The sequence below is a fragment of the Amblyomma americanum genome, chromosome 8, assembly GCF_052857255.1.
Source record: "Amblyomma americanum isolate KBUSLIRL-KWMA chromosome 8, ASM5285725v1, whole genome shotgun sequence".
Classification (NCBI taxonomy): Eukaryota; Metazoa; Arthropoda; class Arachnida; order Ixodida; family Ixodidae; genus Amblyomma; species Amblyomma americanum.
In genome coordinates, this window is record NC_135504.1 from 16,877,791 (window position 1) to 16,889,527 (window position 11,737).

At 48.1% G+C, this 11,737-nt stretch overlaps 1 protein-coding gene across 1 annotated transcript; it reads right to left on the bottom strand.

The window, feature by feature from the left end:
• Positions 1 to 327: 327 nt before the first annotated feature.
• Positions 328 to 5,000, bottom strand: LOC144100999 (uncharacterized). Its single transcript, XM_077633975.1, has 3 exons — positions 4,825 to 5,000; positions 3,336 to 3,551; positions 328 to 1,265 (listed from the first exon to the last, which is right to left on the bottom strand). The coding sequence occupies exons 1-3, from the start codon at positions 4,943 to 4,945 to the stop codon at positions 1,195 to 1,197; spliced, it is 408 nt and encodes a 135-aa protein (XP_077490101.1). The 5' UTR covers positions 4,946 to 5,000; the 3' UTR covers positions 328 to 1,194.
• Positions 5,001 to 11,737: the final 6,737 nt, after the last annotated feature.

An 11,737-nucleotide genomic window follows, 5' to 3' on the forward strand; every position in this document is an offset into this window, starting at 1 on the left:
AGTGGTAGACTGATCAGGCACTGAGATATTGAAGCTTCTTTGCTTTTTGTGCATTGATGGCTTCAATCAAGCTGTGTAGTTCTTTCGTTCAGTGAAATAGCAGTGCTTATACATCTATCCAGTTTATTATTTTTAAAAAATGTATACTTTGCTCGACATAGAAGCAACAACAGGCACCTGTGCACTCACTTAGTCTGCCCTTTACCTTCCTGTATTCTGCTGTGAAAAATTTGAAATGTCTTGCCAGCAGACCCATTTGTCTGCTACCATGATCCAAGACGTAGCATCAGCTACTGTGAGCCTCCAGGGATTTTGCATTGTGCTTACCACAGGATTTTGATGTCCTCTGCCTTGACCGAGTTTTCCGAAGTTGCGTATCCGTGAAGATGGGTGTCCTTGCTTCCTTCTTGGTACATCAGCAGCCATGTCTTCGGATATTCCTCAGTCTTTGCACCTAGCCTACATCACGTGCAGCTCGCAGCAGCGCAGCTCTTGGTCGCAACGCAAAATGGCATTTGGGGCTACGCACCATAGAATCTGCAGTGACTGCCTGCCTTTTATTTCTCTTTGTCCAGTTCTGCTGTAGTCAGTTTCACTTGATTGTCAGGTCGTTTCGAGAACCAAAGGAAGGTAGTGCCAGGAGGATTACAAAGGCATTGAGGGAATATGCACCAGTGGGGTCAGCCAATGATGACTTCACGTACAACTTAAAAAACACCCGATAACTCAGTTATATTGCTTGGCTGTCTGGGCAATGTTTCGTATGTCCTTTTGCCTTTCACACCGTGTGTTTGATGGCAACACCTGATATAATTTAATCTCCACTGCAACTAGTTGCCTGTACAGCGTTGCACATATCAGTTCAGTGATGGCTTGCCTAACAGTTCAGCAGTGGCACCTGTTGATGTATGCCAGCAGGGGTAACAGGGGAACAAATTTTCAAACATGAAATTATAACGTCGCAGCAGTTTGTATGGTGCGTACTAATAGTCACAAGCGCACTTCGTACGCTACAAGCTCTTAGCTGCAGCCTCGAGACTGGGTGTACCCACAAGCACAAAAACCCCTCGCCACTTGCCCTGCGGGTCTCAAACCCCTCCCTGCTGCCCCAGCAATATCTTCCCACTTTGTGAAACTGTGATGTGCTTGTGATCTCATCACAGTCATCCGGGGCTGCAGGTTTTCAATCTGTTTTCAGAACTTGTTACCATCTCCCATACCTGGCAAGTAGTCACCTGGGGGAACAGACCTGGTGATGTCGGACTCTGCACAAAATAGAGTACACCACATCTAGCTATAAACCTTTGGAAATCATTAGCAATTAATCTTCTCTCGAGGTTTGCAAAACCTGAAGAGTTATGTCTATCACTTTTATTATAAACCAGAGGGAATCTTGAATGCACTTTAATAATCTGCAGTGAATTGTACCTTGTCAGATGTCGATTGGAGACTACCATCCACGCATGAGGCAACAACATTCGATGGACTAGTCACTTGGGAACTGTGGCGAGTGTTTCGGGAAAGCCTGCCAGTAATACTCAACAGGCTTTTTGAGTTCTGCAGGCTCTTTACAGTGTGCTGGCACCAGTAGTGACTGACTTCGGAAAATACGTGAATCGCGTTAACTGGCGAATATCTGTTGGTTACGTTTCGCCTATAATAGTACAAGTGTCTGGTTGCAGCTGGCTTCGCAAGCAGTCACGCCCACAAGCAAACGTCACTCGGTCCCGATCAGGCCCGGGGAAACTGCCATGTGAACCAGAGTATGAACTGGAAATGGCGGCGTTCGAAACAATCATGAATGAGACCTGCAAAATGTATGAGCCCTATAAAGATTGTTTCAGGAAACAGCCTGTCTCTCTTCGTGGACACCTCAGCCGTGCCGTGAGGGAGTGAGAGAAGGCAGAGGGGCCGAATTGGAGGGTCAGCCTTCAGCTCGCCCAATTTGCCCACTGACATCATCGGGGTAGGGGACATGTGGTGAGGTGTGTTGCCCTAATCGGTTGTGAGCTACAGCGAGCAGCGATTTTGCAGCTGGAGCTGCACTGGGCTACCAGTCGAGCATTTCGCGGTACATGGGAGAGGCCAGTTGTGCGCATGCGCCGTTACCGTGGCAACCGTAGAGGAGCAAGGTGCGGCATGCACTTCGCCGTCGAAGCCGAGCGTGACGTCATGCGGATGAGCAGTTGTGCGCATGCACTGATGCCATAGTAACCAGACAGACCCCACGGCTGCGCCGCGTTCTTCGTCGCCGCCTTGCCGCACGCTGCTTTATCACCCGAACCACATGTCACATGCAAAGCATTGCGTATAAAAGACGGAGATGTAATGGGCGTCTGTATCACGTTTGACTTTCATGCAGAGAAGGAGAGTCCAGCCGCTGCTAAGCGGCGGTATAGACAAGAGAACGTTAACACTTTTGATCCTGAAGTTGTCGCCTGGCATTTGGCTACTCAGCAAAGAGAGAATTAGCGTCAGAAGGCGAAGAGAGCAGCGGAGACGCCCGAACAGAGAGAAACGGCTTGCCAAACGGAGGTGCCAGACTTCAGAGCGCAATAGACGGCGCTTCGCCGCTGAGATGGAGCTATGGAAGGCGTCAATCAACGGGCACCAACCGAAGAGGATGTGAAGGCCCGTCGTGTGACTGATCACACCATTCGAGTTTCCGAAAGACAAGCTCATCCAGGGGAACGTACCTCTCGTTACGTATACCCTGGCATAGCCAAGCTAACCCACTGCCAATTTTTCTGATATTTCTAAATCATGGGGTCCACGCAGAGCTTTCATTCAAATTTCACTCGAATATCCACAAAGACCACCTCTACAGATCTGTTGCACTAGAATGTGCCCATCGAAATCATTTCGGGGTCCCTTTAGCTACGCTGCCACCAGTACTGGTTGTCACTGTGATCGGGGCTCTCAGAGTGGGGAGTTGCAGTGATGTCATCACTGCATGCTGACCAGTGCGGCAACACCGCAGAACTGGAAATGCGCCTATAACAGTTGTCGCTGTAAAATGGCGAGGGTGTGGTCAATTTTCGGAAAACAAGCGAATGGAGATTTAGAAGATAGGTGCAGCAAAGTGAGATGCTGCATTCCAAGCATGGCATATATGTGTGCGGATGTCTACTGAAACGGACGGTTATGGAGGGTGGGGAGAGAGCGGTACCCCGTTCCTTAAATCTGTCTTTAGTTCAGCGATAGAGAAGATAATTGGCACAAGGGATTTGAGTCGCCTTACAGAATTGGATGAAGGCACCTACAGTTGCCACCAGCTTGGTATAAAGGGATGATCACGTTTTTGATTATTTGTCTAGCAGTTCGGGCAGACATACCGTCGATCATGGCGTAGACGTAGATGCCGAAGAGTAGGAACATCGCGACCATCATGCCCATGCCGTACAGGCACATGCGGATGGTGGAGACTCCTTCCAGGGAGCCCGGACTGATGCCCCCTCCCCAGCTGCCTCCCGCCATGGCACCACCGCCTCCCGCTGCGCCACCCTGCTCGGCGCCTTGAGCTCCCGGAGTTCGAGGTGGTACTGGCGGGGCTGGACGACCATGCAAGAAAGCGCCCATTATAATAATAGTAATAATACAATTTAGTTAATGAGAACGAGAGCACAGTACACGTGTGCCTGCTATAATGCCATTCGTGGACTTGAACGCAAATGCCAGGCAGGCGTGTAATCTGACACGGTTTATAAGTGGTCAGTTTAGGCTTAGAGTGCCGTGAGGGAAATCTCCAATTTTTGGCTCTTAGTAATATAAGCCGATTGTATTGTTCTTTCTGGCTCAGTTTGTTCAGCATAAAAAAAAATTACACGCATTTATTGCCGGGAAAATTTTCAAAATTTTCCCGCCGCTCGATTCAAACTCCTGACGTCACAACCGAAAAGGACTCCGTGATCACCGTTTGCTGTTGAGTTGCAGTGTAGCCTGGCCTCGGGAAACCGCGCGCATTCAGCCACAGTGACAAACTCGCAGTCACGTGATGTGTTGACCATCATCGGATAAGAGCCGCTCTGTAATACGTGGGTTTAGATGGCCTCTTGGATCCTCTATCTTGCACCCTCATTTTTATAGGAGATTTTAAGGGGCAATCACACAATGAAAAGTTTATTGACCCTGCTAGACTGAAACTAAAGCTATAAGTTTATAACCGTCCGGAGCACTGATACTGCACTGTTTATACAATATACTTCGCTGATCTTTATGCGAGAATACGAACAAAAATGTCATCTACTGAACAATTCTTTTTTTGCTTGGTTTCATGTATAGCTTATGGGGCAAACACTACCTGTAATTTTGTTGACTATCACTGGCACATAGAGCGAACAACGTACTCCGTAACAAATGCGGACACGTGACACGAAACAGTCACGTAAGAGGGGAGTCCATGTTGAGTTCGGCTTCAAGTTATTCGCTGTGGCTTGGGTGTTCTACTTATTGTGGTGCTCGAGTTCTTGTTATGTGCGAGTTTTATGTGCAACTCTTGGCACACAGCTTACTATTCAAGATAATAATTATGATGAAAGGTAAGCCCCTGTTACTTCCGTGGGCCCGAATCGGGACATGAGGGAAGGGAGGTAGGAGGGTGTGGTCAAAAAAAAGCAAGAAAGGTCGCGTCGTGGTGAAGGGCTCCAGAATAATTTCGGCCATTAGAGGTTCATTCCTGAACGTGCACTGACATCGCCCAGCACACGAGCGCCCTGGCATTTCGACTCCACTGAAATACAGTAGACGCTGTGGGGATCGAACCCGCGACTGTGCCCAGCAGCGGAACCCCACCGCGGCGAGTCGTGTACACGGCGCAGCACTCACGCTTCGGGACCAGCGGAGTCAGTGGGCCGCCTTCATCGACCATCGACTTCGGGGACACCAGAACCGGGCCACGGGCGGCGGTGGGAAGTGCAGCCGTGGGTGGCATTGCTGGCGGACGCATCTTCTCGGGACTTCAGCCGCGACCGCTACTGTACCCGAGTCTCTGGTCCTGAACTCTATGGCTGGCGCGTCGCGAGACCTTGCTGCTTCTTTCTCCTCTTCTCGCTCTGCCCGCTGTTGCGGGAATGTGCCGCCAATGGCTGGCGCACAACCGCCGCCGTGGCTCAGTGGTTAGGGCGCTCGGCTACTGATCCGGAGTTCCCGGGTTCGAAACCGACCGCGGCGGCTGCGCTTTTATGGAGGCAAAACGCTAAGGCGTCCGTGTGCTGTGCGATGTCAGTGCACGTTAAAGATCCCCAGGTGGTCGAAATTATTTCGGAGCCCTCCCCTATGGCACCTCTTTCTTCCTTTCTTCTTTCACTCCCTCCTTTATCCCTTCCCTTACGGCGCGGTTCAGGTGTCCAACGATGTATGAGACAGATACTGCGCCATTTCCTTTCCCCCCCAAAACCAATTATTATTATTATGGCTGGCGCATACTATATTCTGAACCCTATGCGATAGCGACGGGGAACCATTTTAAGCCACGGACGTACAAAGACATTCTGGACGAGCGGATTTTTCGACGGGTAGTTTATTAAAGCAATTTTGCGCATATCTTAAGATTACGTCATAACAATCAATATTTATTTATTTATTCATTTATTTATACATACTGCAGCCTCTAGCGAGGCTATTGCAGGAGTGGGGTAGAATACTAAGAAACAGCATTACCAAGAGGAAAAGAAGCAATCATGTAACATAACCAATCCATCGGCAACCTTTGCGACTACCTCAGCGAAACTAACCTTCACTCGCCGCGGTGGCTCAGTGCTTATGGCGCTCGGCTGCTGACCCGAAAGACGTGGGTTCGATCCTGGCCGCGGCGGTCGAATTTCGATGGAGGCGAAATTCTAGAGGCCCGTGTTATGTGCGATGTCAGTGCATGTTAAAGAACCCCAGATTGTCGAAATTTCCGGAGCCCTTCACTACGGCGTCTCTCATAGCCTGAGTCGCTTTTGGACGTTAAACTCCCATAAACCATAAAACCTTCTTTTAACTTTATCTCCTGCATTCCTTCCCTCTTTCTCAACTTATGCCTCATTGCACACTTCTCGAATATAAAAATAAATAGGAACAGGCTTGCAAAAGTTATTCTAATGATAATGAACGGATGTTGCCTCGTACGGGGAATTGAAACTTCAATCGTATGAGGGAAAAGCTCTACTTGAAGGCATAAAAGGGCGAAATCCTCAGGACATGGTGGCTTCTCGTCGATGAGGTGTTGAAAATGTCAGATAAATATCTAGCGAATAAAAACGAGGTGAATTGAGTGAAGTTTACATGAATTTGAGGCAAATGTCCGCAGATCTCTCACCCACCACTCCTACGGTGCGTTTGTAGTTTTCTCTTATGTATTGTGAAAAATGGACCCCATTGCTTTTCTAAGGTAATACTACGGATCAGAAGATTAGGCCATTGCGCCATCACTGTGTTCATAAAAATATCTTACAATATTCCACAGCTGATGTTCAAGAAAGCTGGACTTGAGCGAAATGAACGCAGAAACAGTTTTTAAGATGTGCGCCTCCGCTTGTCACGCAAGCGCCGGTGTGGCTTCGGAAAACGCATGTGTTGTACCGCCCGTTCGCGTGTTTTGCGCGCATCACCATTTTCAAGAGTCTTAAAATAAGCTTATTTGTTTTGCATAGTGGCTTCGTATACTGAAAGAAGTCAAAAGATGTGCAACTAACACTAACATCGTGGAAGCACTGTATGGTCATAAAATGGAGATATCAATGGCCGACAGAAATTGCATAATTATTCATCAGGGAGGGCTGAATTATTATTTTTTTTTTTGCGTCTAGGCACGTTCCATACAAAAACATGAACTTTTGAAGGCTTTCCTCCGAAAGGGTCATAATTCGCGACTGAAGGGGTATAAAGTCCCGGACGTATGTCACAGACGCGAACTTGCTTTTACACCGTGAAGTAACGCCAACACTGTCCCAGAGGTAGTGCGCGTATAACCTGCATGAGGCCTTCCATAGAGGTACGTATCGCAATGGAAAGAAACGCGAACAATGCGGCGACAACGCGCTCCGCTATTCGATTTTTTTTTTTTCATCGCGCTTTTACCTGGGTGGTTAGAAAAAGACGGGAGAGTCGTAATGGAATGTACCGTGGACGACTCTGGCGTCTTTTTCCTAACACCGGACTAAAAGTGTGCTGGAAAGAAATGCGAAAGGCGGAACGCCTATAGGCTCAGCTCTATTCGCATTTCTTTCCATCGCCCCTGTACATCAGGCCAACATCAAGCAAACTGCGAGAGATTAAAGGTCAACCTCCTTCTCTCACTATCACCCGCGGAATGTTATTTCAGCCGCACAGTTTCGTGCAGAGTTCCCCTGGTTAACTCGAGCCAGTTCCATCTGCCTCAATGCTGCACGGTTCTTTCCGAGACGTCCCGACCTACAAGTGGCGCGTTAGAGCTTACGGCCGTCTCGCCCAGTAATTGGCTGTTGTAATGCGAAGGCTGTTGTGCAATCCAGGAAAGCGGCGACGCCTGGCGTGAGGGAAATTCCGGACGTGTCCTGGCGAGGACTTAGAATGCCGCGGGACTGGGAGGTGCGAAGATTAGTCGGGGTGGGGCGCGACGTTTATCATTCTTCCTCGGAACGCGCCGGCCGTCGTTTCCGTGTCGCGGACAGAACGCCGCTTGGTTCTGTTCGCGCCTAGAGCGCTGTACGTCCTCCCTTTATTTACTGCGCCGCAAACACAAGAAAGGAAACAGAGAGGCGATTACGGAAACGTCAGATTCAAGTTGGAAGCACGCTACTAATCACGAAAACATGAATGGACGAAGAAAAGATGAAAAAAGGAAGCCCCGCGGGTCACCCGTCCGTCCAAAAGGCACGCAGTGCCAAACCCTTTTCAAGTGGCTCAAATATGCGCACAGAAGATAAGGCCTTTTATTGGGGGAATAACAGCTGGAAGATTGATACGAATGTTGAGACGTTGGCAGTAGTGCAGTTGGCGTTTGTTTCTTACGTAGTCCCTGTGCCGGTCTTGGCAAACGCCACTGTTTCGTTGTCTGCGAAGCTTGCCTCGTAGTTCTTGAAGCCTGCCGAAGCTAAGCCTGATATGGCCAAGCGTGCCACAACGTATTCCGTGCTTTCATTAAGGCGATCGTGGCACGAGGGATCTTTCAGCGGTGTTTATGTTGCCAAATGTCCATTGTTGATGTAGCATGTCATGGCGCAAAAGTCCTATGTTCAACTGAATGCTCGAGAATAAATGTGTCCAACTTGGGAGGCAGCCATTTGTACTGAGGAGTAGGGTGGACTGATAGTAGAACCTTCATAAAAAAAAAATTCTTAACATCAACAGCTACTGTCTTAGAAATTCTACCTTTCAATTATGGAGTGCTATACATTTTAGCCACTGACGAAACTGGCCCGTATACAGTCCTACTATTAAGTCGCTTGCTCTTCTGTCATCGATCTCCTAACCATTTGTGACGGATGTCTACTGCGGATCTGTTCATGGTATACCTTCGACATCCCTGAATCATGTAAGGCATCAGGAATGCTGACCGTGCCAGCATCGACAGGTGGACAGATACCGCGACATCCTAACAAAGTATGCATCCAATTGTCCCTTCAGACTTGCCACGCACTCCATATGAGAAATCACGCTGTACCATATATATTTCTATAACTGCACGTTTTAAGACAGCTTTATCTTGCTTTCAGTAGTAAACTACCGCTTCTTGAATTACCATAAAATGAGTTCTTTGTGATTTCACTTTACCTCATAATCCACTGGTCGATCTTAAAAGAGTACCATCTGTTTTGGACAGGGTATGTAATGCGGGGGAAAAATAACCGATGGCCGCTAAGGGTAACGGGCTGGATACCAAGAGGCTGTAAGCGTAGCAGGAGATGGCAGAAGTGGGCGGATGAGATCAAGAGGTTTCGGGGGCAAGGTTGGCGCAGCTGGCACAGCGCAGGATTAATTGGAGAGATATGGGAGAGGCCTTTGCCCTGCAGTGGGCGTAGTCAAGCTGCTACTGCTGCTGCTGATGATGATGATGCTAGTGATGACGTCATATGCTCAAGGTTGTTCTGGAAGTGGGTATACCCTCTCAAGGGGAAGGAGAACGGGAGGCAGAGGGCATACGTCACAGATATTGTGGTCACTTCGGCCGCCGGGAGAAAGAAAAAAAAATAGTTTTGAATTTCGATACCTTTGTCGTTTTTAGCGCAATCGCAGTATTGAAAAAAGGACCACATACTTCAAAACAAAAACAGTGCAGTACGAAAGCAGAAGAACGATAGGACCAAGTCGTATCAATAAAAAACACTTGAAGGAAACTAGAAAACACATAAGAACGAGAGAGTCTACGTCACACGCAATGGCCCACAACCATATATTTATTTATTTTATTTTTTTATTAAAATATCCTAAAGGCCTTCCGGGGAGGGTATTACATAGGGGGGACACACAACGCACTTTTACAACGCTTTGTTTGCTCGAAACAGAAAAGAGAGAGAGAGAGAAAAAAATACAGACATCATTTCGAAGTACAGTAATAAACAATAACAACAACACTATAGCGCAAATAGAAAGCGTAAAAATTCAAACAGCTGGGATTAAGAATACAAAAACAACGCATAAAGAAAAGAAAGAATGGAAAAGAAACATCTGGAAGAAGGTAGTGGTATTCGAGGGAGCACAAAAGAAGGATTGCTAGCTCTATAAAAGTAAAGTGGTGCACAGGGGCGTCACATTCTGATGTGAGTATGCGGCATTTTGTGAAATTTGTCTCGGTGAACTTCGGTAGCAATATCTGATTGTACGTTATTCCAGTCACTTATGGTTCTAGGTATGAATGATTGCGCGTAAAGTGATGACTGACAGACTGGGCGATTGACTTTGTAAGGATGGTCACCGCGAAGGAAAATGTGGCAAGGTGGCTGAAAGAAGTCGGCATGCAAAACGTCGCGGTGACAAAGCTTGTGAAACAGAGATAGTCGAGCGTGTTTTCGTCGTAGTGAAGGTGGATCTAATCCGGCACATTTTTTTAAAGATGTAACACCGGTGTACGGAAAATAGTCCGAAAAAATGAAGCGAACAGCACGGCTTTGCAGTGATTCAGTGTTACGTATGATGTAATCCTGGCTCGGGTCCCAGATTGCACATGCATATTCAATTTTAGGTCTGATTAAGGTGGTATATGCGAGCTTTTTATAAGTGTTTTAAACGTTGAATTCTGATTGTACCAGTGGGAGCAACGAATTACAGTAACGAGTGCATCGGGACCTGGGGCTTTTGCCTACATTCATCGGAATTCGTTTGCTTCTACACTACACCAAACACGTGCCTATGAGAGCCGTTGTTTATCGTGCGCCCTTCATAGCACGTGTCGACCTGTGCCTTCCTCTCCGCCCTGCCTCCAAGCTCGGATCCGTTCGGGCGCACCTGCGCGGCTCTTCTCCCATGGGGAACACTTCCGGCACGGTATGTACACAAGGCAACCTCCTCCTCATATAGGCTTACAGAACAGATATATATTAAGACGCACAAAGCTCGTGCATATGTCCAAGGCGCATGTATACCTGCGCAGTCGTTGCACGGAAACCCCGTGTGATATCCGGCTGAATGGCAACAGCGGTGGTATACACGCACAAGCCAGCTGTGTCCCTCTGACAGCTCCTTTTGATTTACGTCATTCAGTTTGGTCAGTCCTCTCCCCTTTTTCATTTCTGAGTTTCCTGCCTCGGCCCGCTGTGTTTACCTACCCGGCCAGTTACACGTGTGCTCGCACAATCTGTTGGGGGTCCTCCTACTCGTCTTAATGACCCTGTACTCGGCAATGTGACGTCGAGATGGCCTCGGGCACGGTGTCACGGTGGGAATTCGTGTTATTTTTAACCTGTTAAAGTTGGACACAAGCCTTTCGATGCGAAAGACGGCGCCGACTTTGTGGTGTCATGTCCTAACCGGAAACTCCGACGTTAACCTGTTGGCCATTACGAATGTCGTCAGGTAGACGGGTCAGGGGCCACTCATGAGGGTGCGCCTTGTTGTTAATTGTCACGTTACTCGAGTGGAATTCACCTATTTCCGCCTGTAAAGAAATCTTGCAACTATTAATTGTTTTCCCCCTCCGAATATGTGCTATAGTAACTCATTACAACACCATGATGAAAATTTCCGCTTGGTTCCGACATTTGGAAACCACTGATCACGGTGGTTTATCGCCGGATGTCATGACCGTGCCGTCATCACAGGAGGTTGCCGTGGTCGTGCATCTAGTGAGGAAAAGCAGGTTCATAACAACCTATATATATGTATAGTAGTACGAAGCGTGTATAACTCCAGGCTTTCACTCCGGGGATTCATCCGGAGAGAGTGTTCACAAGAGCTGAATAGTCAACGCTAGACGTCAATCATGCAACAATTCAAGTACAACACTCGAGCGCTTGTGCCATCCCCTTTGTTTGTTGATTGGAGCTCTCTGTACACTTCTGAGAAAGGGAACGAGTAACCCTGCATCACGTCCATCTGAGCGGAAGATCTAGAGAGCCGCTTCCTCAGCCGTCAGTACGTATTTACCGATCGAAGGAGGCTTCCATGCAACTCACGCAGTCGCTTGCTCCATGTCGAAAAGCGCGCCATGGCACTTCACGACTGAGAACATCTGAGTTCTTAATCTGACGCTTGCAAATTAAGGGAGTTTCCCTCTCAACCAGTCTAGCCATGCACGAAAGGCAACAGGGAACGCCTCCGAACTTCGACTGAACTGCCA